This window comes from Schistocerca serialis, chromosome 3 (assembly GCF_023864345.2).
Source record: "Schistocerca serialis cubense isolate TAMUIC-IGC-003099 chromosome 3, iqSchSeri2.2, whole genome shotgun sequence".
In the NCBI taxonomy this organism is placed as follows: Eukaryota; Metazoa; Arthropoda; class Insecta; order Orthoptera; family Acrididae; genus Schistocerca; species Schistocerca serialis.
This window is the reverse complement of record NC_064640.1, coordinates 176,082,979-176,109,240: the sequence shown is the minus strand read 5'-3', so window position 1 is coordinate 176,109,240 and position 26,262 is coordinate 176,082,979. Positions and strand designations below refer to the sequence as shown.

Sequence of the window (26,262 nt, the reverse complement as noted above, 5' to 3'; positions counted from 1 at the left end):
CACTGTGCCTTCCAGAATGATGAGATCACCCAGAGCATGCCTAGAAACATTCTCTAAACCATTATGTTTCAACGATTGCCTGTAGGGTGTTTGCTTTCAGACATTCATGCCGTACACATGAACGTCCAACTGTCCAATGGAGCATAAAATGTGATTCTATCTGAAAAGGCCACATGCTGCCACTCAGTGGATGTCCAGTTGCAGTGTTGGCATGCAAATTGCAGCCTTCATTGCCAATGAATAGCTGTCAGCATGGGTTCATGAGACAGGCATCGGCTGCAGAAGCCAACACACAGCAACATTCACTGAGCAGTCATTAAGGGGCCACCATTGGTAGCCTTTTGGTTCACCTGGGCAGTCAGTTGCTCAAAAGCAGCATGTCTATTCAGACACACATCTCTGCAGCTGTCCTTCACACCTGTCATCTATGCTCGTGGTGCACCACATTTGCCTCAACACCAGTTTTGGATACTGCCATTTTGCTATGCAGGATATACTTTAACCACAGCAGCACACAAACAGTTTACAAAATTAACTGTTTCAGCCAACAGCCAATGATCATGCCACTTTGGATGTAAAATGTATTGCAATGTTTCCACATTATGACAATGACTGCACCGTTTTCCGCATCCCCAACACACTTTTAATACGTTCCACTGCTGGTGCTGCCATTTGTGAGTGCTTATTGTACACTGATGTCTAACACAAGCAGTGATCACATTAATGTGACTAGACCACATATAACCTTCACATATGTATTGTCACGTAGAAGATGGTGTAATTAGAAGAATGACGAACACTAACTTCACTTAACGAAGGTTTGTTCAGCACTTGCACATACAAGAGCACGGAGCGAACTGCCTCCAGCTAGAACACATACAGTATACATACAGCTACAGAACATTCCAGTACAATGGATCTTGAGATTTGTAGATACTTCTAGAATGTGCTTGAACCATATATAGAAATTAAAATTTTACAGTTCAGATGAGTTTTGAACTCACGACCCTCCATGCAACAGTCTAGTAACATAACCACTACACCATAGTGCCTGTGCTACTCAGCTTCTTCTGCAACATTGCTCCCTCCCTAAGATAACAGCGTCTCAGTGTTACGTCGTCCTAGTGCGGGAGAGAGTCATCAGTCCTGCATATTCCGACTCCTGATGACTGATATTTGCCCTAGAGGTGATCTTCTTAGAACTTCCTTTGCCGCTATGTGCTTCATTACCTTTCTGCTTGTTTCCTGTCGCTGGAGATTCGAATTTACCCTGGGTTGCAGGATCCTTATTGGGCTTCATTCGAAGGATGTGGACCATATCTCTGATCTTCCATCGTCTTGTGTCGGGGTCGAAATTTTCAACTTCATAAGTAACATCAGACAACTGTTCTACAATTTTATAAGGTCCAAAGTAGCGCCTGAGGAGCTTCTCAGAGAGACCAACCTTCTGAACAGGAGTGAAGCTCCAAATGAGGTCACCAGGCTGGAAGACAACAGGGTGGTGGCTAGCATCATACCTTCAGCGATCGTTTTCTTGAGCCTGCAGTGCGTGGAATCATGTCAACTCCTGAGTTTCCTCAGCTCTGGTTAACACCTGGCCAATGTAGTCATCAACTACATCATCAGGATGTAAAGGAAACAGTGTCCATCATCGTAGTCACCTCACGCCCATGCACCAGTAAAAATGGCATAAATCCTGTGGTGTCTTGTTTGGCAGTGTTGTAGGCAAACGTAACGAAAGGTAGCACCTCATCCCACTTGCTCTGCTCAACATTGATGAACATTGATAGCATGTCAGCCAAGGTCTTATTAAGGCAGTCAGTAAACCCGTTAGTTTGCAGATGGTAGGCTGTCGTCATATGATGATGGTTTATCTCTGTCACAAGGTTTGATTGAAAAACTTTCCCTTGCTCCATAACTAACAACCTTGGGGCACCGTGTTTTAATACAATGTCTTCAACGATGAATTTGGATGCCGTAGCGTGTCAGATAATCAGTGCAAACAATAATCCATCTACTGCCACTAGCAGACATTGGAAATTGCCCGAGGAGGTCAATCCCAACACGCTGGAAAGGCATTTCAGCTGGTGGAATTGGTATGAGTCAGCCAGGTGGTTTTTGAGGACTGCCTTTCTCCTCTGGCACTGTCGACAGTGCGACACCGTGACAGACACTCCTAAATAAACCTGGCCAGAAAAATCTATTGCGGATCCTATTGTACGTCTTAATAAATCCTAAAAGTCCGGCCTCAGGTTTGTCATGGAATTTCTGTAGAACATCTAAGCGCAGGTGTTTAGGAATCACTGGTAGCCACCTCTTTCCAAACGGATCAGAGTTTTTCTTGTAAAGTAATTCATTAACTACCTTAAATTGTCCTTTCACATCATCTGATCAATGCAAGGCAAGCATAATTTCAGAACTCTTGGTGCCGTCCTCCTGTGCAGCAGAGAGATCCCAGAGTGCAGTGAGACAGTCACAATCTTAGTCAAAGTATTGATGGTCTTACACAGGTTTTCTTAAGAGACACTCGGCATCTTAGTGTTTTCTTCCACTTTTGTACACTATGGTAGTCATACTCTTGAAGATGTAGTGCCCACCTGGCAAGTTGTCCTGTTGGATCCTCAAGACGTGTCAACCAACAAAGTGAATGATGGTCTGTAACAACTGTGAATGTCCTTCCATAGAGATACTGTCAAAATCTGCGCATGGCCCAGGTCACAGCAAGACATTCTCTGTCTGTAGTTGAGTTGTTTCTCTCGGCTTTTGTAAGTGTCCTAGAAGCATAGGCTATAACCTCCTCTTTTCCATCCGAAATTTGCACCAGAACAGCACCGATCCCATATCCACTGGCATCTGTGTGTAGTTCAGTAGGTGCTCTCACATCATACAGACCAAGTACAGGGTCAGTCATCAGAGCTTTTCGCAGCACATCAAAAGAATCTTGTTGAGCATCATCACAGATAAATTTAGCATCAGCTTTTAACAACTCTTGGAGTGGCTTGACTTTGATACAAAAGTCTTTGATAAAATGATGGTAATAAGAACATAATCGAAGGAAGCTTCTCACATCTCTAATACTTTTAGGAATAGGAAATTGTGTTATAGATTTCACCTTTTCTGGGTCTTGCCGCCCACCTTCATTTGACACAAGGTGTCCAAGTATTTTGACTCCTTTTGGTCCAAAGAGACACTTTCTTGGATTAAGTTTCAGTCCGTTTTGTTGGAGACACTTAAGAATGGCCCTCAGTCATTTTACGTGTTCATCAAATGTCTCTGAGAACACTATAATGTCATCTAAATAACAAAGACACATCGTCCACTTCAAGTGTCATAGAAGATTATCCATCATCCGTTCAAAAGTTGCTGGTCCATTACACAAACAGAACGGTATTACCTTAAACTCATACAGTCTCTCAGGGGTGATGAATGCAGTCTTCTCATGATCAGCCTCATCTACTTCAATTTGCCAGTATCCCGAGTACATGTCCATGGTTGAGAAAAACTTAGTCCCCTTCAGACAATCTAGTGCATCATCAATTCGTGGAAGGGGCTAAACTTCCTTTTCAGTTATCTTATTAATCTTTCTGTAATAAACACAAATGCACCAACTGCCATCCTTCTTCCTGACGAGAACCACTGGTGGTGATCATGGGCTCTGGGAAGGCTGAATGATGTCATTCTTCATCACTTTCTCTACCTCGTCGTGAATTTTTTGACATTCCATTGCTGACACACAGTATGCTCTCTGGTTCATTGGTTGATGGTCTGCAGTGCTAAACTGGTGCTTTATCGTGGATTTGTCCAATTTGCTCTTCACCTGTGGATTGAAGCATTTGGAGAACTCTTGAAGAATGACAAGTAGCTTCTTCTCTTGTTCCTTAGTGAGATCTGGTGATAGTCAAGCTAGAAGGTCTTGTCTTGTAGTGGTAGTGTCAATGTCGCCCACAGACTTGGAATGGGAGGTTTCTATGATGTAAAGCTGTTCGGCAATTAACAGCTCAGTGTTTGCTATGCACACACGTCTTTGAAGGATCTGTGTTTCTCAGCGACAGTCAACTATTCGCAATTCATCGAATCCGTTCTTAAACGAGATAACAGAGGCTGGGATGACTAAGTTATTCTTCAGTGGTATGCTTCTCTTACATTCCACTACAAGATCCATGCATTCATGCATGGCATGACACATGACAGTTACCTTTCTAGCACTGACTGCAGGAATGATCACTTCGTCCAGCACACACATAGTCTCCACGCACTCTGATGTGCATCTTCCTGTCCACAGTATCTCATCTCATCCAGCATAATCTTCGAGCGACCACCATCTATAATTGCCTGAGAAGCTTTCAAAAAGTCTCAAACGAGAATGACATCATGACTACACTTCTGTAAGATGATGAATTCTAAGGACTGTGCATGGCCACTTATAGCCACACGAATGACATCTTCCTGTAGGTTTTACGTATTTCCCATTAGCCATCTTCAGCAGAGATGTTTCGCTGTTGACGAATGCGGTTTTTGTGCAACTGGCGACGGTACTTCTCTGAAATGACTGAATATGATGCTCCAGAGTCCACATGAGCTTGTGTTGGTCAGCCATTCATGAGGATATCAACGTGGTTTCCTATCATTTTTGTAGTGAACAACAGTGGAGGATTTTTCTCTTCGGCGGCCTCACCTCCAAGGAAGGTCGCACTGTTTAGTTTTCCAGGTTGCAGCAGCTAGGTGATCAGCTAGAGCTTCTAAACAATGATGGAGACCTTGATCGGCATGTTGGGGAGTGTCCTCTCCAGAGGCTAGTTTGCGGTGATGGTGACCTACATCATCCTGCACCCACATCATCTTGTTCATCTTCGTCGTCCCAGAGTTGCTGTCGGCTAAGATTGTACTGCTGTCTTCTGGCATGGGCGTCATCAAATATCCTACACCTTTCTTGACAGTAGTGCACCACATGTCCTGGTTGTCTGCAGCGGAAACATACTGGTTGGTTATCCAGGGTTCCCCAGGCATCAGTGCCCAAACAGGTTCCTCAAGCGGCTTTGTAGGAATGTAACTTCACGTGGGTCTGTACTTTTTCACTGTTTTAAAGAGCAGTTCATTCCTCCATCACAGACATTGATACAACATTTGGAAGCCGTTCAAACTTCTTGCATGTAATTCTTTTTTGATGCATTGTCTCAATATACTGGCACCATTTTATGAAGTCGTCTGCTGTTGGAACCTCCTTCACAAGTAGGGCTTCTATATATGTCCTCAGCAACACCCTTCACAAGATGTGCAACCTTATCTTCCTCCTCCATTCTAGGATCCACTATTTTACACAGCTCCAAGATGTCTTAAATGTAGGATGCTGTAGTTTCTCCTGGACGCTGTGCCCCGCACTTTAATTTCTCTTCAGGCTTGCACTTCTGTCATTGTGTGTCACTGAACTACAGTTCCGCCTGGAATACTTCCCAGCTTGTGAACTTCTCCTCATTGTTCTCATACCAACCAAAGTTTAAAAATGGCTCTGAGCACTATGGGGCTCAACTGCTGTGGTCATAAGTCCCCTAGAACTTAGAACTACTTAAACCTAACTAACCTAAGGACATCACACACATCCATGCCCGAGGCAGGATTCGAGCCTGCGACCGTAGCGGTCGTGAGGTTCCAAACTGTAGCGCCTTTAACCGCTCGGCCACTCCGGCCGGCAACCAAAGTTTATTCAGCACTTGCACATACAAGAGCTGAGTTCCACATTGGCAATGTTTTCTAAATAAATGTTGGTTGATGGATCACTTTATACTGAATTACACGGAACACTGCAGGTAACTCCTATAACAACCTTAGCAAATACAAGCATGGGGCACATATTGGCCTTAATTACGAAGTATGGAATGTAAAAGCTGTGAGCTCAGCAATTATTAGGCAAACTGCAAACTTTAAGTTGCATGGTTACTGGACTGAGTACTAAGCTATTTGAATGTGTAACAGAAATAGAGATGTTTTCATTTCAATGGGTATTAAAATAATTTTAAGTATCTCATTTCACCATCACATGATAAAGCCCGCTGTAGGTATGTCTTTTTTCACACAATAATTGAAATCAGAAAAATGTATCTAACTTGAAGTCTACTTACAAAAAAATTATAGGAATACCATGGGTTGTAATAATTTTTAAATCAATATATATTATAAAAGTAAGTGTACAATGCTTATGCCGCTACAGCTGAGAAACGAGTCCCAGTACGATGAAGGGAGTTCTATGGTGTGGTAGCCCTCTATCCCCCATCCATGACGAAAGCTTCTGTTTTTACCTGAAGGGCGTGCTTTTGAAGATACAAGGGCTGGGAAGTTTTGTCGTCTAGAAATTTCTATAACATTCAAGGGCATTCCACAACACACATTCACCATGGGTGGGGCTACCTATTGGTACGTAAAGACGTGTCACGAGTTCGAACATCAGTTTCTTATCAGTGACGTAATGAGGAACTGGAAAAGTAGTACAGTGAGTGAATAAAAATGTTACAGAATGCTCTAGGATTTTCCGGAATGTTCGGGAAGATTCCAGGATGTTTTGGAACATTCAGGAACGTCCCAGATCAACACTCTTGAATATTGTGGAATGTTCTGGAACATTGTAGACCATTCGAAGCCTTCTTGGTATGTTCTGGAGTTCACCATGGGTGGGGCTACCCAAGTTCGAACATCAGTTTCTTATCAATGATGTAATGAGGAACTGGAAAAGTAGTACAGTGAGTGAATAAAAACAAACAGAGAAGTATGAGTAGTCAAAGTGGTACAGTGACTGAATACAAATTGAAAATGAAGTGTGAAAAAGAGTACTTAGTGTTTTTCTTAATAAAAAGTTGATTTGATTTATATTTTAGATAATGCCCAAAAATAAAAGAGGAGATCTTGCCAGTTCTGAAGCAAAATGGTGAAAGGAAAAATAAAAGCAAAAAAATGAAACAGGCTAGCAGCACAAACCATGTTTAAGTTCCAAACAAATGACAATGAACACTGTGAGAAGCAGAGAAACTGAAAAAACAATGAAATGAAGATCGAAGACTCAAAAATTATGACATAATCTTATAATAAAAGGCTGTGAACTCAATCCAGCCATGAAAATACCAGCCTACAGAAAGTGTGATTAGGACAAGTAAACAGTAAAATCTATGAAGCATTCTGCTATGATCCGCTGAAAGGATATAACAAACACAAACATGCCATGATCGGAAAAATTGGTAACATCTGCCAGTTTTGCAACATGAAAAAATTCAGTAAAGAAACACCAGCATTCTGTTGCATGAATGGAAAAATTCGATTACCGCCACTGGAAGCACCTCTGCAGCAATTTTTACATTACATGACTGGGGAAACTCCAGACTCTGAACACTTTCCTCAAAATATAAAAGCACAGAATGCCTGCTTACTAATGACTTCTTTCAGTGTCACTTTGTTCAACACTAATAGAGATGAAATTGGTAATATTTTTTCCATCCAAGAACAAATTTATCGCAACATGGTATCATTACTACCACTACCCAATGAAGACCATACATAATTCAAGCCCACAAAAGACCACCTAGAGAAGATGAACACTGATTGAATGCACCTCAGACAGATGAAGTTACCATTGTAACTGTGGACAATGTAAACAAAAGCTGTCACATAACTGCATAACAAAGAAGTGAAGAACTACAACGCATCAGAGAGACACACCGCTCATATGATGTCCTCCAATATCCATTACTATTTCTGCATGGAGAGGGCGGATATCATTTTAATGTGAAACAAAATCAACTTGAAACAGGTGTAGAAACAAACAACAAATGCACTTCCAAGGTGCTCTATGCTTGCCCCTTAACGATCAGAGACAATGAAACATACAATCACATTCTCAACACTCGCTGTTTTTTCCCACAATTTCTAGTAGATACGTATGCAAAAATAGCTACAGAATGGATGCTTTACATAAGACTGAATCAGATGAAACTACGCATGGAAGAATACATCCACCTCAGATACACAATCATACATGACGGAAACATTGATGACATTGGAACAATGGTAATCTTACCCTCATCATACATAGGAAATCTGAGACACATGCGCGAATATACTCAAGGTGCCATGACCTACATAAGAAAATATGGATGATGTGACCTCTCCAAAACGTTCACATGCAACTTGTCATGGCCAGAAATCAAAGGACAACTACGGTATGGACAAGCCCCCATGCATCGACATGACATAATGAGACTGAGTTTTCCAACAAAAAATTGATTTATTCAAGTCGTCGCTAAACACCACATCTTTGAAACTGTACAAAAATGAGTGGCAAAAATGGGGACTGCCCCCCCCCCCCACTCTCTCTCTCTCTCTCTCTCTCTCTCTCTCTCTCTCTCTCACTCTCTCTCTCTCTCTACATGACAGAATTCATCTCATGGATATTGGAAAAATCATCCAAGCTGAATTTCCCAATCCACTAGAGGGTCCAGAACTGTATGACACAGTAGTGAAAAACATGATTCATGGAGCATTTGGGCTATTAAACCCCAATTCCACATGTATGCCTGATACAAAATGTACAAAAAAATACCCAAAACCATACTTGCATGACACACAAACTGGAGTTGATGGCTATCACCCAATAACTGTGGCTTCACAGGAGAAACGTAAATACAAGGCAGTGACAAACTCAAAATAGACAATCAATGGGTAGTACCCTACAGTACACTACTTTTAGAATGTTCCAAGCACACAAACTTAGAATACTGCAATTCAGTGATATCAATACAATATGTCTGGAAGTATGTGAACAAAGGCAATGACATGGCAGCATTTCAAATAGCCAAAGACAGAGAACAACAAAACAGAAATGACAAGATCCTCACGTCCCAAATGGGAAGATACATCAACAGCAATGAAGCAGCATGGTGGATTCTCAGTTTTCACATACACAAATGCGAAACAACTGTGCAACATCTAGCATACATTTGGAGAATGGACACAGAGTTTACTTCACAAAAGACACTGCCACAAAAACTGCAAGTGAACCACGTCAGAAGACAACATTAACAGCTTTTTCCAACTGTGCCAAACAGATCAATTTGCAAAAACATTACTATATGTCGATGTCCTTACCTATTATACATGGAACATGCACAAAAAACTTTCAGTGATGAAAACAAGGAATTCCAGTAGAAAATCATCCAGGACTCATGAAAACTGGGGCACTACACTGAGTATTCACTATACATTTGAACAATATATAATGTTTCTATCTCTGGATGTTGCTACATGAAATACGGGGACAAACTAGTTTCACATATCTCAAGAAGGTTGATGGTTGTCTATGCCAGACATACAGAGAAGCATGCCAATGCTTAGGACTACTGAAATGACAAGGGAATTAACACTACAAGAAGCTTCACTCAAGCTACAACATCAAGGAACTTCTTCAATGCATTACTCACAACAAACCACTCCTCAGTGACAATCAAAAGCAAATTTACAATGTTATCATGGACCAAATCAACAGCAACACTGGTGGAATTAGTTACTTCGATACTTTAGACAGCACCAGGAAAATGTTTCTAATAAATCTATTGATGGTGGAAATATGTGCTAAACAACACATCGCACTTGCACTGGGATCATCTGGTATCACAGCCACACTTCTAGAAGGATGACAAAAATGCCCTACAACTACTGTTAAATATAGCCACAGAACAATTACCAAATATCAAGAGCATCTCAATGGGGTGAACTACATTCTACCATACATTGCTCATGCACTGGCTGTTGGCTTCAGTCTCGGGAACTTCAGCTAGATTAGATTAGTTTTTTGTTCCATAGATCCCTGCTGTGGAGATCCTCGTGGATGTGGAACATGTCAATTTTTTTTTAATGAAATAACAACACTAATAGTATGAATATATACAATACATCATTTGTTTCTATTAAAAAAATCATCAATGGAGTAGAAGGAGTTTGCCACTAGTAAGTCTATCAGGCTCCTTTTAAACTGGTCTTTATTTGTAACTAAATTTTTTATGTTTGCTGGCAAATTATTGAAGATGGGTGTTCCTGGGTAGTGGACCCCTTTTTGAACTAAAGTAAGTGCTTTTAAGTCCTAGTGCAGATCATTTTTGTTCCTGGTATTGAATGTGTGAACTGAGCTGTTTGTCGTAAAAGAGATATAAGTTATTTAGGACAAAATTCATTAAGGAGTAGTTAGTATACCCAGTTCTTTGAAGAGGTTTCTACAGGACATCCGTGAATTTACTCCACAAATAATACGTATTACACACTTTTGTACTCTGAAAACTTTTGTTTGACTTGAACAGTTACCCCAAAATATTATACCATATGACATCATGGAATGAAAGTATGCAAAGTATGCAAGCTTTTTCATTTTTATGTCGCCTATGTCAGCTAACACTCGAATTGCAAATACAGATTTGTTAAGGCATTTCTGCAGTTCTGTAGTGTGCTCCAACCAACTGAATTTATTATCAAGTTGTAATCCTAGGAATGTAAGACTGTCAACCTCTTCTATCTGCTCTTCTTCATACTTTATGCATAAGCTGGGTGGAAACCTCTTACAGGTTCTGAATTGCATACAGTGAGTCTTTTCGAAGTTTAATGTCAGTGAGTTGGCTTTAAACCATTTATTAATATCCATGAAAATATCATTAGCAGATCTTTCTAGAATTACACTTAACATACTATTTATTTCAATACTTGTGTCATCCGCAAACAAAACGAACTCTGCTTCTGGCAGTGTAACTGATGAGAGGTCATTAATGTACACAACAAAAAGCAATGGTCCTAAGATGGATCCTTGTGGGACACCACATTTAATTTCTTCCCATTCTGATGATGACTTAATTCTCTAGCACTGACCCTTGCACTGACACCCTTTGTTTCCTGTTAGCGAGGTATGACTTGAACCATTTTGCAGCACTGCCCGTAACACCACAGAATTCTAATTTATTTTAAAGGATGTTGTGACACACACAATCAAATGCCTTTGACAAATCACAGAAAATACCTGCTGTTTGTTAATTGTTATTTAATGAATTAAGTACATTTTCACTGTAGGTGTAAATAGCCTTCTCGATATCAGAACCCTTCAGAAATCCAAGACCGAGCGAGGTGGCGCAGTGGTTAGACACTGGACTCGCATTCGGGAGGACGACGGTTCAATCCCGCGTCCGGCCATCCTGATTTAGGTTTTCCGTGATTTCCCTAAATCGCTCCAGGCAAATGCCTGGATGGTTCCTTTCAAAGGGCACGGCCGACTTCCTTCCCCGTCCTTCCCTAATCCGATGAGACCGATGACCTCACTGTCTGGTCTCCTTCCCCAAAACAACCAACCAACCAACCAGAAATCCAAACTGTGTTCTTGATAATATGTCATTTGGGGTCAGATGGTTGAGAAGCTGCCTGTACATTACTTTTTCTAAAATTTTTGAGAATGCTGGCAAAAGTGAAATTGGTCTGTAGTTTGACGGTATCTCTTTATCCCTTTTCTTGATTAGAGGCTTTACATGTGCACATTTTAGCCAGTCATGAAATGTCCCAGTTATAATTGACTGGTTACACAAGTAACTTGGAATTGTACTAAACTCACAAGAACATGCCTTAATTAACTTTGTTGATATTTCATCATAACCACTAGAATGCTTTGTTTTTAAAGATTTTACTATGGAAATTATTTCTTTTGGCGAAGTGAGTGACATATTCATGTACTTGAATCTATTTGTAAAGGCTAGTTTCAGATATTCAAGGGCATTATTTACTGATCCTGACAACCCCATTCTATCAGTAACGGATATAAAGTACTTGTTAAATAGATTTGCCACACTATGCCCATCGGTTACTAATGTGTCATCTACCCTTAATGCTATTTGCTCCTGTTCCTTTCTGGTTCTACCACTCTCCTCTTTCACTATATCCCATATTGTTTTTATTTTGTTCCCTGACATTGCTAACAGCTGTTTAAGGATCTTCCTCACATTTCACCAGCACAAGTGGCTGGTATTGTCAAGGCTTCACCCTACAGCACTGGTGGAAAACAGGAGTCAAGCCCTCAGCTAGAGATTGTATGTACCTGTTTTGCACAAGTCTGAGGGTTTTCCGCTGTTCATTACCATCAAGCTTCTTCCTTTCCTACCTGCAAGGGGCTTTTTCTGCATGACAGGAATCCAGGATCTGTTTACCTAGATTCAGACACTGTGGTGAATGAACATTGTTCATAATGATAAGGGGAAGGTCCTCAGACACATTTGATGTGTGGCCATAGGCTTAATGTCAGTCCACCCCTGGCAATGGAGGGTGAACTTTTGGCAACACCAGGCACTTGTGCTGGTGAAACATCAGCAAAATTGTTAAACGCTGGCCAAAGATCTCAAAACAGAAGCCAACTAGCAATACGGCAATAAGTGGCAATCAAAGCCTCAACAATTTTGAAAGCCCATGCAGCAAAAACACAAAGGAGAAAGCGAATATCACACTCACAATGTGTGTACCAGCAAATGAAAAAACTTCATGAGCAGGGAAAGCAGTTATCTATAGGAAGTAATAATGGATGTCTGTATACACCAAGCAATGCTACTGATCGCACTACACATGGCTTTTTGACTCTCTGATTACATAGTGGCATAGTTTATCAGAGTAGCTAACATGGGTTTGTTTTTCTCTTATTTCCATTTTCTGGAACTCCCAATTTCTTGTCTGTGTGTCTGAAGGCAACTTGTTACAGACATTTGCACCAAAATATAGAAGCATATTTTGAATATTAAACAAGAATACAATATCTATACTGGGTGTATACACAGACAAGGAAAAAAAAATCCAGATTTTTTCCAGGATTTCCTGGTTAAAAATACACATTTCCCTGGGTGAAGGTGAAAATACACTTTTTCCATGTTAAGTGACAGTGTACTTTCCCTCTGAACTGTAAAACTTATTATTTCTTTCGATGGTGAAGTTTTTATACACTGGCACAGAACTTCCCAGAACCTTAGGAAATGAAACCCAGCAACAAAACATCATGTTTTGGAAAGATCTTTGATGTGTGGCAACACGTATGCTGCACATTTTCGTATTACAAGAGTATAAATACGAATTCTACCAAACACAGCATGTTAGTTTCCAAAGCATTGAAATCAAGATTGTGATGTGCTTTTGTCAGCCAATCATAGCTCATGACACGTGATCTCACCAGCCAATGACAGCAGGTATTCGGAGCATAGGACATGTGATGTAGTCAGCCAACAGCAATATCACTGTCACGTAGTGTGAACACACAAACAGGAAAAGTTAATGGTTTAAATTAATACATATATATCATATATAATATTGGTCTTTTTTTCGTGTGTTACTCTTTAAGATATTTTAAACACAAATGTGCCAACAATATTTTAAATAATGACATTATGTCTGGTCTTCTTGGCCTTAAATTTTTCTAAGTGTTAAGTTTTGAATGCGAGTCAAACACTCGGTAATTTAAGAAATTCATCACGCATTCTCACATTTGACATAATTCATCTTGCGTAAGAGGAAATTTACTTTGAAAGTAATGTTTCTCTCACAGCCATTTGCAATATTTTGCTGCGATCTGTTAGAAAAAGGTTCATTTGAGTTACTGCCAAAGAGCACCAGAAAACAGATCTTACTACAATGTTGGATGAAGTCCATGCTTGGTGTTTACTTTGCTCATATGCGTTTTGTCGCATTTCTGTTTGGAATTTCATGTGTAGTGGGGCATCATATGCTCATGTGCAGCACTGAAGCAAGGGGACATATGGAGTTTTTGTACTTAGGGCAACTGTTTTTTCGTATCCTATCCAGATGATGAATGCAAAATAGGAAAGCAGTCTTTGACATAATATTCATTTCAATACTGGGCTCTGCAATTCAAAGAACCCAATATTTAGCTATGTGGTGGTTATAACATACCTTTTCTTTATTTGCACTGCACAACACTGTTATGTAGCATTTTAAATTCCAATCAGGTTTACACTTCCACAGCACTGCAGAAAGTTAGTAGGATGGTACACAAATGTCTTGAGAGAGAGAGAGAGAGAGAGAGAGAGAGAGAGAGAGAGAGAGAGAGAAAGAGCACACAATTGTTGTATACACCAGAACTAAGAACAATAAGCTTTGCATGACTTTTTCAGACTGTATAAAAAATTAACAAGGTTCTTTGTGAAGGTAAGAAAGTGTATAATTGGCAGTTAATATTCTACTGCAGGATTAAATATAAAGCCATGGGGGGGGGGGGGGGGGGAGGGAGGAGGAGGAGGAGCAGGAGTTACAAATGATAAAACCAGGTGTGCTGCCAGTCTATAATTTACCAAAGAAAGGCATTCTGTACATTTAAAATGTAAACAACACAAATTAAGAAACAGCGTCAAGCCTAGAGTCAGGTAGCAGACAGTGTTGAAACATATCTTGTGATTGAAGAACATTGTTCTTCTTAGGATATGTATAATCCTGCTAAAGCTGTCAATATATTTGAAACAAAATATTTTATTCAATACTACTGACCAAATTTGCCTGCTTATTCATCTCCAAGTAAACATTTATGTATGTTCATAGGTATATAGCATTAAGAGATCTTACATTATGTCATAAAAGAAACAAGATTTTCCAGTTGTCCTGGGGCATTTACACCCTGTATAAAGAAATTATTTTTGCCTTCTGTAGTGATTGTAAAAATTACAGTTTAGCTGAAACTGATATTTAACACTCACCAAGAATTCCACATATCAGAAGAATTTACTATGAAGTGGGTGGAAGAATTCCAGGATCTTTGAGATAACATAAATAAACTGCCAAATCAGGTACTGACAATTTATATATGCCATTCTATCAGGAAAATCAACGCACGCTATAAAATTGCCTTTCTTTCTGCCCTGTGCATGACCGGATGATGATGCCACTGCACACTGTACGATGTGGCCACATAGCGTACCTAATGCTAAAACTCTGCAATTTTGTGGAATAAAGGCTCAGTGTTGTTAATTTCTTATTATTATTTTATACTGAGCGACATTACATTTAGCCTGTAACTAGAATTATTTCAACATTAAGAAACTCCAGACAGGTTTCATCATAGAAAGTTCTGTATCTTTGAAAATGACCAAAAATTTGAGCTATGCAGTTTCAATAAACTCAACACACATGAATACAGTTTTGCAATGAAAAAATTAAATCACAATATTGAGTATTACAGATAATTTCTCTGTGCATTACAGAGCAGCAACAATAATGAAGGACACAAGGAGTAAGATCAATACACTGGGTTACCCATTATTTTGGAAACTACAAATCTTAACTGTTCCCTCCCTATACATTTATGAAATTATGATCTTCCTACACAGCAAACAAAAATTAATTTTGGACAATCATTTTAACCACGAATATAACATTAGAAATAAAAATAATTTTATGCTACCCACACTCAGTTGAAAGTATATGCACAGACTCCACAGTATGTAGGGATGACAAATATACAAAGTTCATAGGCAAAAACATACTTAATATGAAGCCAGAAATTTTAAAAACAAAGCTACAGCAGATTCTGTGGGAGAAATTCTACTGTTCAGTAGAATTCATAGAGAATGAAATGATAATTTGAGCAAGGGGTAGTTAAGTGTTAGCTTTTCCTGTATGTATAACAAAAATTTTATTATTATTATTATTATGCAGTTTGTTAACATCAGCTGTTCTGAATTTACGGTGAAATTTTACTGCAGTTTTGAAGTGTGTTCTGCAACTGAATCAAACTATTTAGATTATGTACATAACGAGACAAATAAACGACAATTCACAAATATCAGTCAATCAATAGTTGTTTGTGATGAACAAGAACATTTTGAAAAATCTCTTTAATGAACATACCCATCTTGCCTCGTCTTGACTTTGAATGTGATCCAGTGTGCTGAACATTAATATGCTGGGTGTTAGGGGCAGTAATATGCTGTGTGTTAGGGGAAGACCAACCCCTCTCTACAGTAACTGCAAAGTAATGAAACATTTTATTAAAGATCTGGAACCTTAAGACAAAATATAAAAATACAAAAGCATATAATCTATAATACAAATATTTTAAAAAATAACTACAATGTACATTTTACTCGTTTGTAGCCCACATTATACTTTATTTTCAAGACTGGATTAAAAAACAAAAATAGAAAACTTAATATAGTGGTTTTAATGCTTCAATTGTTCTACAGTGTCTCCCACTGGTTGGGTGCAACACACAGGACATTCATACATCCAGGCAAAACTATCAGAAAGCTCCTTCTGTGGGATGATGTTCAAACTGCATGTCACATCGGCCTGAATGTCAGTTATATCATCAAAGTGTTGACTCTAAAGGTGACTTTCTGCACATTGTCATTATATGGTAGGTTTGTAGTGATAACACCAAGACTTGCCACTTGTGACAACTTTTTTCTGAAAATAACTGTCCACATTTTGCATTCCAAACAAGTTGTGGCAGGCATCCACACATAATTTTTCTTCAGGAGTCAAGTTGTGTGTGGTATGAACTATGCACACACTTCTCTCTTCATCAAAACATATTGAAAGTGTCTGTAACACTTGATTTAAGGAAGTTGCACCAATGTGATTTGCAATGCAACATTGCTGTCCTATTACAGCCACACATCCACTACTTAACATAGCCTGCTCACTACTGACTAGTATTGTATTGTATTGTATTATTTATTGGTCCTGTTGTCTACATAGCAGCTTATGCATAAGACATTGGAACAGTCAAGTTATAAATATACAGGCTGAAAGTCATTGCAAGGCATACATATTTAAGGTTACAATAATACACTTTACATGTAAGTATTTATATAACACATTTCAAAAATTTAAATATTCTTCAATGGAGTAAAAGCAGTGATGCTGTAAATATGACTTTAGAGATTTTCCAAATGTATTGACCTCAGTGATACCCTTTATGTTTTCAGGAAGTTTGTTATAAAGCTTAACTTCCATGTGAAAAGTACCTTTTTGGCACAGTGCTGTGCTGATATGAGTCATATGTAAGTTTCTGTTTTGTCTGGTAAAGTGCTCATGTATATCACAGTTTTTTTGCAGTCTCCGGTCCTTGCCTATTACATTTAATTTAAACAACAAAAGGGTTTCGATAATGTATACACATGGTAATGGAGGAATACCAGATTTCTTAAACAGGGGTTTACAAGAGTCTCTAGGCTTGCACCCAAACAAGATTCTAATGGCCCTTTTTTGTAGTTCAAAAGTGCTATTAGCTGTTTTAGAGTTTCCCCAGAAGGCGACCTCATATCTAAGACGAGAATGAAAGTACGCATGATATGCATTCATTATTGTTTTCTCACTACAGCATGATTTTAATGAACAAAGAAGGTAATATGTTTTGCTCAGTTCTGCATTGAGATATTCAATATGCTTATTCCATCTGATGTTACTCTGCAGCCAAAGTCCTAAGAATTTGGTTTCAGTATTGTTACCAACAGGTTCATCATTGATAGAGACTGATGGGATAAACATGTCCTTGTTAGGAACATTGTGAAATGTTAGAGCAATGGTTTTCTTACTGTTTATTAAAAGCTGATTACTCTGTGCCCAGCTGCTACGTTGTTTCGTGACCGTGTTTACTGTCTGCTGTAACTGTTCATCATCGTCTCCTTTTAGTAGAATCGTGGTGTCATCTGCAAATATGATTGTTTTGTGTGCATCAACATTTAAGCTTAGATCATTTATGTACAGGAGAAACAGAAGGGGTCCCAATACTGATCCTTGGAGTACACCACATTTAATTTGTTTATAGTCAGATAAGTGATTAGATACAGTTTTTAGTTCAATATCTGTGTGCTTGATGCACACTGCCTGCATACGATTAGTCACAAAGGAACTGATTCACTTGTTGGACAGACCTCGAATACCATATCTTTCTAGCTTTGATAGCAGAATTTTATGGTCCACCATGTCAAAAGTTTTTGACAAGTCAATAAAGACTCCTGCTGTTTCCTGTTTTTTGTCCATCAGGTATAGGATGGAATTGATGCACTCATAGACAGCAGTTGTCGTTGACCTCTTATTTCTGAATCCATGTTGTCCATTACATAGGATGCTGTTTTTATTTATAAAATTCGTAAGTTTCTCATACATAACTTTTTCCAGTACTTTAGAGATGCAGGAGGAAATTGTGATGGGTCTGTAGTTATTTACATTGTCTTTATCCCCTTTTTTATATACAGGAATAACTTTTGATGTTTTCAACACATCGGGGAAAGTGCCTGCCTGAAGTGAGCAGTCGCATAAGTGTGTGAGTACTTCAATTAGGTTTGATGCACTCTTCTTTAACATTGTTGCAGGTATACCATCAATACCTGCCGATTTTGAATTTTTTAGTCCTTTTATTGCTTTAGCTACTTCATCTTGTGAAACAGAACTGATGTACATTGATCCTCTACATGCACTTATTTTATATTCATTTGCCTGGGTGCTCTTAAAGTTTGATTGTAACATATTTTCAGCAACACCTGTGAAAAAGTTGTTAAATGCGTTGGCTACTTCTAAGGGGTTTGTTACTTTTTATTTTTATGTGATAGTGTTATATTTTTGCAAGGTTGTCTGTATACTAGACATTCTTTTTTTTATAACACTCCACATAGCCTTTGATTTATTAGCTGAATTATAAATTATTTCATCATTATGCATTATTTTTGCTGCTTTTATTACTTTTCTTAATATTTTGGAGTATTTTTTATAGTATGCTCGTACTACAGGTGAGGAATTTGTTGAGTTACATATTTCATGAAGTAGTCTTTTCTTTTGGCATGAAACCCTTATTCCCTTTGTGATCCAGCTGTTTGTTCTAGAGTTCCCCCACATGGTTAATGTTTTCAGTGGGAGTGCAAGTTCAAAGAAATGGGTTAATGTATCAATGAATGTGTTGAATTTTTCATTTATATCATTCATTTTGTACACTCCTAGCCATTTTTCTTTCTGTAATAAGTTATTGAAGTAGTTTACATTATGCTAATTATAACTACGATATGCTGTTCTGAAAGACATGTTGTTAATAATACTGTCTTGTACTTTTATGCCTAATATTTGAGCAAGATGATCACTAAAACCTGCATTGAAAATTTTTAGTGAGGTGTTGTGTAAACTCTTCTTGACTAGAAACTGATAAAGAGCTGTTTGGCAAGTTTCTGATACTCGGGTAGCTGCTTTTACTTCAGCCTTTGAATTGTAGGATGTTGCAAGGTTCAAAATGGTCTCCCTATTTCCACTATTCGTGAGGAAGTCAATATTGAAGTCACCACAGATAATCAATTCACAATCCATTTTATTTACTTTATTTAGCAATGACTCCATTTTATTTAAGAAAAGTTCAAAATTCCCGGATAGTGATCGGTAAACTGTAGCAATAACTAGGTTGAACTGAGCAATTTTTATAGCTGCAATTTCATAATCCTTATCAACATTTGCCCTAGTTAAGTCAGATAGTGTAATAAATCTACATTATCCTTTGTGTAAATTGCTACCCCACCCTGCTTGCTGTTTTTCCTGCAGTAGTAAGCAGCCAAGACAAATTTGTTTATTTTCGTATTGTGGATTAATTCTGGGTTAAGCCAGTGCTCAGAAATGCATAACACTGAGATATCATTAAGTTCATGTGTTAATAGTACGTTAATTTCATCGATCTTCTTACGCAGGGATTGCACATTATGGTGATAAATTTTTAGTTCGGGCGTATTCACAATTTGGTAATTGGGAATCATATTTACAGCATCACATACCTCTAGTTTAAATTAGGAACATCAGCAGTGTTGTATTTTCGTTCTTCTTTCTTGTTTATTTTGTTTTCCTCGCTGTTGTTGGAAGGATGTTCAGGAAGCTGATAGATTGTTCTACCCCTTACAAGTCTTTCTTTAATTATTTCACTAACACAATCGCAAACAAACCTTTTCCCTTCATAGTTCAAATGCATTCCATGCTTCATGTGCAGATTTCGATGCACCTTGCTTATATCCAGTACATCGCAGTATTGAGAACACAGTTTCCTTATTTTAATGTTTGTTTTCCAAATTTCTTTGTTTACACACGAACTATAAATCAGATCATGCCTATGAGGAAGTATGGCAACTACTGTGTTTCTGCATTTATTAGCTTATAAAAAAATTCTGCAGAGTTTTCACGCAAACCTCTGCTTCATTTTTTGCCACATCATTTGAACCCATTATACAGACGATAAAGTCATTTTCTTGCATTAATTTCGTCTGAGAGTTAATGTCTACAACATTTTTACATCCCGCTCCCGGTTTCACTACACTAGTCACTGCTATGTCACGATTTTTCACACGGAGCATGCTGGATAGATTTCTGCCATGACTGTTAGTAATAGTACATTACTCTTTTTCCCTGATGATCTGTGTTTGTTGTTGACATTATTTGAAAAAATGCATTTCTGCTGTTGAACAGTAATTAATTCACATTGCCAGCACGGTTACTTCCCTGATGTCATTTATCTGCCACGAATAAAATCAGCTTGGGAACTTTTTGGATGGGTGGTGTAAGTAAATAATTGCATCTAAATTACTTTTGGGAAAATTAAGTAAATAACAGAGACTGAAATGGAAAGGTGAACACAATTTAGACAGTAGAAAATTGATCAGTCTCATGTAGGAAAGAAGATTCTGTGCACTGAACTTCAGTCTTATTACAGAAGTCTATGATGACAGTACATAAACGAGTCATCACCTTTCACTACTAGTTGTCCAGTACATTCAGTTAGAGACAATTTAGTCACAAGCACTTGAATCAAAGGAACAGTCAAACAGAGGAAATTGTCACTGAAGTAATGAACACATTTGTAAAGACATTCATCAAGTGGGTCACAAATGGCTGCTCAAATCGAAAACTTATTTAATTTGTGAAGAGATGGCAAACGGTTCATTTCTACCCACAGTGAATAGAAAATGGAGCTACTCACACTGTATCAGAAGATGCAAGGAGGCCGACTCAAAGTGAGTTGACAGACAAAAGATAATGAATTTGCCACATTTCTGTTGATCAGAACAATTATGGTATCGAGTAAAACAGCAAACATTCCATCATGATATGTTTTTAATTCTCTTGTACATAATATGGTACACTTTACAGTACTTTATTATGTGCTACTTTATTGCACTGTAACCCTTATACTTTAATTAAGCTACAAGAGGGAAAATTTTGTACTGGTGGGTCAGAAATGGGGAAACTACAGTTATCCAATAAAGAGTGTGGCCACTGCAAATGACCAATAGCATTGTTGCAAACAGCTGGCCACAACTCACAAAATACAGATTTTGCTGTGAATCTGTCATTTCACAATCACTAGCACCAAACCAGACCTACAGATATAGTGAAGGAAAGAAACAAAGAGGGTATATTATTGTCTAACACACTGTCAATGAAGATGCCGTTGAAGACACAGAACAATCTTGGATTGAGAAACGGTGGTGAAGGAAATTGGCTATTCCCCTTACAAAGGAGCCATCAGGAACTAGAGATACAAGATTTAGAGAAATCATGGAAAATCTGAATCTAGATGGCAGGATGGAGATTTGAACCTTGCTGCAATTGTAACATCAATTCCCATCAGATCATCTCAGTTAAGCACTGTCACACTTGGCTAGCACTTGGATGGATCACCGTCCACATGTCAAGTGCTGTTGTGAGGCCAATTGAGGAACTGCTTGACTGAGAAGTAGCAACACTAATCATGAAAACTGACAACGGCCGGTAGAGCGGTGTGCTGACCACATCCACCCTCCATATCCGCATCTGGTAACGCCTAAGGGATGAGGATGACATGGCAGCTGGTTGGTACCATTGAGCCTTCAAGGCATGTTCTGGATGGTGTTCATTTTTTGTACAGCAAAAACAAGTAATATTTCAACTTCAGCATGTTACAGAATGTAAAAAAGTAGCAAAAATTATTTTACAATACCTGTAGAATTCTAATTGTCTCTCTGAAGACACAATGAAATAAAATGGGACAACAAACAGCACCTGCTTCAGTGATTTATGTTTGAAGATATTCTTCTTGTTATGAACATTAACTATACACTAGATGAATACAAGAAATTTTTGAGAGAGAGGATCATTTGAGATCAGATCTCTCTGGCGAGACTTAAACACTCATAACTAACACAAACAACTACATTTTTCTGGTCAGCTACACTGTCCTGGCAGGGGGCAAAGAGCTGTATAGGGTAGAGTGAGAGGAGTGGGTAAGAGGTAACAAGAAGGAAGGAGGGGACGGGGATGGAGGTAAGTGAGACTGATGGCTTAGGGAGCGAAGCAAGGGTATAGGATATGAATGTGGCATCAGCAAATGCAGCTTGACAAAGGCAATAGAAGATGCATGTGGCACACAGTGATGGGCAAAAAGGGTTTTTTCTTTGGGGGGGGGGGGGGGAGGTAGAGGAGGGGGTACTGGAAAGAGAGACTGCAGAGAGAACATTTAGTGTAGAGTAATGGAGTGATGCAGGAGACACAAGGACAGGGGTAGAGGTGGGTGTGGCCATAGGTCTCATGGACATTACAGAATTAAATTGTGTTTTCTAAGGACAAATTATATCTATGTAATTCAGAGAAGATGGCATTTGGAGGGGGGGAGCTTACAAATCTCTTGTGCCACATCCACACATGCCCCTAATTCTAAAAATCATATGTACAAAACATCTGCAAAAAAATATCCACGTAATTACTACAGACTGGAAAAACTTAAGTACATAAAGAGATAGGGGTTTTACTACCTTTCATCATATTATGATATGACGAATCTCCTTGCCACCCTTCCTAAAGTTGTATTCCACTGTACACCCAATCTATATCATATCTTTGTCCACCATTATGCCACACCTGCTGTCATTCCCATGGCACTGCAATCATTTCCCTGTGGAAGACTACATGCAACATTTGTCCTATGAATACATCCCACACATTCTATTCCAGTCCTATCATGGGCATATTCTACCTCACCTAAATGTGACAAAACTGATCATCCACACTCTCTTGAGAGTTGCTTCACTATTCTATGCCATATGATTCCCTGACCCCATACCACATCTCTGAATCACATAGAAGGGAATTGTGCCTACAAAATACGTATTTTGATACTGCAAGCTTCCATGCCTTAACTTCTGCAAGCCTATAACCCGCACTCTCACCAATCCCTGCTCTTGTGCCTCCCAACCCACTCCATAAACTTACACTCTCAATGTCCACTTAACTGTCCCACTCTTTCTTTTCCTATCCTTCCAACTCCTCCCCCCCCCCCCCCCCCACTCCTCCATTTAGTGTGTCACATGCAACTTCCCCCAATCCATCCCAGGGATTGCTTACTGGTGCCATATTTATGTCCCATTCCTGTGCTGTGTCCCACCTCCCTCCCACTCCCATCCACCCCTTTCTAGCTCTCCCCTCCCCCTTCCCCCCTCCCTTGTTCCTATCCCCCATCCACCCAACACAAAATTTCACTCCAGCTGGGCTATGGCACTTGGACAACATAGTGCATGGAGATAGATAGAGATAGAGAGAGAGAGAGAGAGAGAGAGAGAGAGAGAGAGAGAGAGAGTGTGTGTGTGTGTGTGTGTGTGTGTGTCAACACATGCACATGCACAAGGGGGGGGGGGGGGGGGGAGGAAGAGAAGGAAGCAGTAGCTACTTCATCCCAAGTTGGGTGCGATTTTTGTTCGGTAGCTCTGAGGAAGGGCACCTGTTAGCAATGATTTCAGTCTTGTGTATATGCCTATTGACTACTCAATGCCTTGGCTAAAATTAGTATTTAATTTCACTCTTTCAGTTATTTGTATTCCATGTCAATTTCTGAATTGAGTAGTCCAAATGCACAAGCCGCTAAATGCATTTTATCGATTTTGAGTTGGGCACATTGCTGTATAGATTTTTTCAGTGCCTACACTATGGAACAGGTTTCAGGGTGCAAAACCTGTTATAACCCATTGAAAATGGGTGTCTGCCATGTCCAGATGCAAAGCATGCCAACTGACATCACACATTCAAAGCTACCTTTCAGTTTGTTATGATTTGAAGGGATATTTTTGCTATTCAGAGTTACGTTGGCTGCACTGTAGCAAACATGTACACAACAATGAAGCTCTCGCTGTCGATGCATTGTTGCAATATACGCCGATAATCACAGTTTAGCTGATCAGCAGGGTGTTTGTTGACATATTAGCATGAGTGTTTTGAAGAAAATGACTTTTTTTTGGATGGTTTAAATGCAGACTATGGTACGAACTAAGTGGGAGTAATTTAAGGAAGGAGAAAGGAAGACTGAATTTAAAATCCCATCATTGTTGAGGTCATTTAGAGACAGAGCACAAGTTCAGGTTCTGTCAAGGAGGGGGAAGGAAATTGACTGTGGATTTTGAAATGGACTATCCTAGCATTTGCCTGGAGTGATTCAGAGAAATCACAGAAAAACCTACATCTGTATGGCTGGACATGGATTTGAACTGTCGTTGTCCTGAATGCGAGTCCAGCATGCTAACCACTGCAACACCTCACTCAGTGCAAGTAACTGAAATAACAAGAATTCTGCAAGAAGTCAAACCCTCATAGTAGTTGCAAATGACCAGAATGAGATAGAGCGTGACAGTCCTTCTTGGAAAAGGAAGAATCATCCTAATCAGTGGAAGATAAATGTTTCCAAACCAGAAAGATGAGAATATGAAAAGTATTATTAAAACAATGTCATGCAATGGAAACTATATTGACACTAATTGTTATGACAAAACCTCAACAAATTCATGGTACGATCTGTGCTCTCCTCTACACAGTGGCGGACCATTCCTGCAAAACAAACTGGTAGTTATCTGGCAACAATGTAAGAGTTAAATGCACAGCAAAACTAAAGAAAATAGTGTTAAATTCAGCAGGCCTTGCAGGGAGTGGCTAGGAGTGTGTGCGGTCATGTATAGTTTTGCTATACACTACACTTACACGGATGCCAGGTTACTCCCAGTTTCAGTTTTGCTCAAATTGTCCACTGAGGAGGATTTTTAGCAACCACTGGTGGAGGGGATTTTTGTAGTAAAAAGTGAAATTTTCTACCCATCATGTGGTTTAACCACACCTTTTTATACATGATACCTGGTTTTTTAACTTAGCTTGTCCTTCTTACTGCCCCTTTCATTTTATCTGTGTGTATAGACCTTTGCTTACTTGTCAAGACCCGTGATGTGGTTTTCCACTGCCCCACTTGTCACCGTTTACTGCTTCTATGTACTTAAGCATGGGACTTTGTTTCAAATAGAAGCCCAAGGCCTTCCCAAAAACTCCTGATTGTAAACATCCCTTCAGAAAACTAAGTTATAATGAACTTACCATACAAGGCATCAGAAAATTCACCAAATGTTTCACCAGAAAAGAAGCCAAAGTGTCAGAGCAACTACGTAGCTCAAATTGTGTCTAAAACATCCCCTAAAAGAAGATCCAGAGAGGACAAAAAAGGAAATGAACCATCACCACTCATTTTTCTTTACTGAAAATAAGGGACAAGGATATTGAAAATGTTGCTGTTTGCAAAGCAGCTTTTTTGTCAGTTTTACAAATTAAGAATGATAGGGTTACCAGGTTATGCCACAAAATTGTAGACCAATATGCTGTTACCACTGATATGAGAGGAGGAGACACAAGAACCACATTGCGTGATACGAGAAAACAGTGTGTGAAAAATCACATCAAGAAATTAAACCCCTTAGACAGTCAGTACTCATGAGGAACTAACACCCAAAGAGTCTATTTAAGTAGCAAATTGAGCATAAGAAAGATGTGGACCACATTGTGAAGAGAATACTGAAAACATTGTCAAATACAATTATTATGGGAGAATTTTTTGCACAGATTTGCTCTGACACCAAAAATTTTGATACCTGCTCAACATGCTCATTGCTGGAAAATCTTATTGAAATGGGAAAATGAAGTGCTGAAAAGGATAGCATGCAAACCCAGCTCAACATCCGTAAAATGAGAGCTGACATGTTCTATACAAAGCTGAAATGAAATGACAAGGGTGAAATAACTCTCAGCTATGACTGTCCATAGAATCTAGTACTACCAAAGGTGCCCGATCAAGTGGTCTATTATTGCCGTCAGATGTACCTTTACAACTTTGCAGTGTGCTAGGGCTAATTGGAGACCCACCAAAACACTGACTTGGTGTTTCCAAATATTTGTTCGGAATATGAA

General features: G+C 39.0%; 1 protein-coding gene across 5 annotated transcripts in view; it reads right to left on the bottom strand.

Moving 5' to 3' along the window:
- Positions 1-26,262, bottom strand: part of LOC126469889 (uncharacterized) — a 425,616-nt gene that overhangs the window by 194,346 nt on the left and 205,008 nt on the right. For all 5 annotated transcript variants that reach the window (XM_050097228.1, XM_050097232.1, XM_050097229.1 and 2 more), the window contains one exon: positions 15,898-16,014. In XM_050097228.1, coding sequence (XP_049953185.1) covers positions 15,898-16,014 — 117 coding nt within the window. The remainder of the gene's footprint in view (positions 1-15,897; positions 16,015-26,262) is intronic.